The sequence below is a fragment of the Octodon degus genome, unplaced genomic scaffold, assembly GCF_000260255.1.
Source record: "Octodon degus isolate 3935 unplaced genomic scaffold, OctDeg1.0 scaffold00001, whole genome shotgun sequence".
In the NCBI taxonomy this organism is placed as follows: domain Eukaryota; kingdom Metazoa; phylum Chordata; class Mammalia; order Rodentia; family Octodontidae; genus Octodon; species Octodon degus.
The window spans coordinates 965,732-967,691 of NW_004524577.1; the positions used below are offsets into that span (position 1 = coordinate 965,732).

At 52.4% G+C, this 1,960-nt stretch overlaps 1 protein-coding gene across 1 annotated transcript in view; it reads left to right on the plus strand.

The window, feature by feature from the left end:
* Vwa3a (von Willebrand factor A domain containing 3A) overlaps positions 1–1,960 on the plus strand; it is a 56,141-nt gene that overhangs the window by 53,177 nt on the left and 1,004 nt on the right. Inside the window, exons 32-33 of the mRNA XM_023713344.1 lie at positions 1,442–1,539; positions 1,718–1,783. Of these exons, the coding sequence (XP_023569112.1) occupies positions 1,442–1,539; positions 1,718–1,769 (150 nt within the window). The 3' untranslated portion in view covers positions 1,770–1,783. The remainder of the gene's footprint in view (positions 1–1,441; positions 1,540–1,717; positions 1,784–1,960) is intronic.

The following is a 1,960-nucleotide window of genomic DNA, read 5'->3' on the forward strand; positions in this document are numbered from 1 at the left end:
AGAGAGAGAGAGAAAGAGAGAGAGTAAGAGGAGAGAGAGAGAGAGGGGGGAGAGAGAGAGAGAAGAGAGAGGACAGAAAGAGGAGAGAGAGAGACAGAGAGAGAGAGTAAGAGGAGAGAGAGAGAGGGGGGAGAGAGAGAGGAGAGAAAGAGAGAGAAAGAGAGAGAGAGAAGAGAGGACAGAAAGAGGAGAGAGAGTAAGAGGAGAGAGAGAGGGGGGAGAGAGAGAGGAGAGAAAGAGAGAGAGGAGAGAAAGAGAGAGAGGAGAGAAAGAGAGAGAGAGAGGAGAGAGGACAGAAAGAGGAGAGAGAGAGACAGAGAGAGAGAGAGAGTAAGAGGAGAGAGAGAGAGAGGGGAGAGAGAGGAGAGAAAGAGAGAGAGAGAGAGTAAGAGAGGGGAGAGAGGAGAGAAAGAGGAGAGAGAGAGACAGAGAGAGAGAGAAAGAGAGAGTAAGAGGAGAGAGAGAGGGGAGAGAGGAGAGAAAGAGGAGAGAGAGAGACAGAGAGAGAGTAAGAGGAGAGAGAGAGAGGGGAGAGAGAGAGGAGAGAAAGAGAGAGAGAGAGTAAGAGAGGAGAGAGAGAGGAGAGAAAGAGGTGAGAGAGAGGACAGAAAGAGGAGAGAGAAAGACAGAGAGAGAGAAAGAGAGGAGAGAGAGACAGAGAGAGAAAAAGAGAGTAAGAGGAGAGAGAGAGGGGGGAGAGAGGAGAGAAAGAGAGAGAGAGGAAGAGAGAGAGAGAGAGTAAGAGAGGAGAGAAAGAGGAGAGAGACAGAGACAGAGACAGAGACAGAGAGAGACAGAGAGAAGCAAGCTGAACTCTGCTCACTGGGCATGGTGGTGCACGCCTCTAATCCCAGCACTGAGAGACAGTGTAGGATGGTTAGGAGTTTGAGCTGAGCCTGGGCAATTTAGCCACTTGGCCAGATTCCAGCTCAAAGTTTAAAATAATATTTTTTTCAAGGGTTGGAGATGTAGCTCAATGTGAAGGTCCTCAGTTCAATCCCTAGTACCACAAACATTTAAAAATGAGGCTAGGAATCTGGAATCTGAGTAGTTTACAGTTTTAAAAGCCTTCCTGTGGTCCTCTCCTAGGAGAAATGATGGGGTAAGGCCATTGTTACTGAGTGGCTAGTAATGGGCTAAGGAGCGGATGCCATCTCTCTCGGCCTAGAGAGGAGTCGATTTCACTGAGGTTCACGGGCCACCTGGGTTTGCCCCTGCTCACTTTCCACCCAAGTCCTGGTTGTCTGATCTCTAAGCATCCTATACACAGAATGACCACCTACAGGCCTCGCCTCCAGAGACATGTAAACAAAGGCCCACCGGATTTCCTACCCTCACCACAGGTCGCATTTAACTTACTCTAAACTTGGAAGGTTTGGAGTTTTTGGATTCCATCTGGTCACATAACAGATCCAACTTCACACTCACTCCCCCTTCCCAGGACCCCCCACTGCCATGGTTTGAAGGGGATGACTTGAGGACACTAGCCCAGGAGATCACCAAGGCCAGGAGGTCTCTCGCTCGAGCCCAGGTGTTCAGGTATGGTCTCAGGTGGCTCTCAACCCCTCCTGTGTGCCAGCCCACCTGGACCCGGGTCAATGCAAGTCCACCTGCTCGGAGCACCCTGGCTCCAGGAGCTTCTGCCCTGCTCCTCCCCGTTCCTGGACCCAGAAATCTGTGTCAAGGGAACCATCTTCCTTCCTCTTCTGCCTGCCAGGTCCCAACTCCAGAAGAAAAGCAAGGCAGGAGCACAGGCTGCTCTTGGTTAGAGGAGCATTCTCAGGTAAGGCACCACCTATGAACACCCGCTAGGGCCACTTGCGAACACCCGCTAGGGGACGCCTGCGAACACCCGCTAGGGCCCGCCTGCGAACACCCACTAGGGCCCGCCTGCGAACACCCGCTAGAGCCACCTGTGAACACCCGCTAGGGCTCGCCTGTGAACACCCGCTAGGGCCAC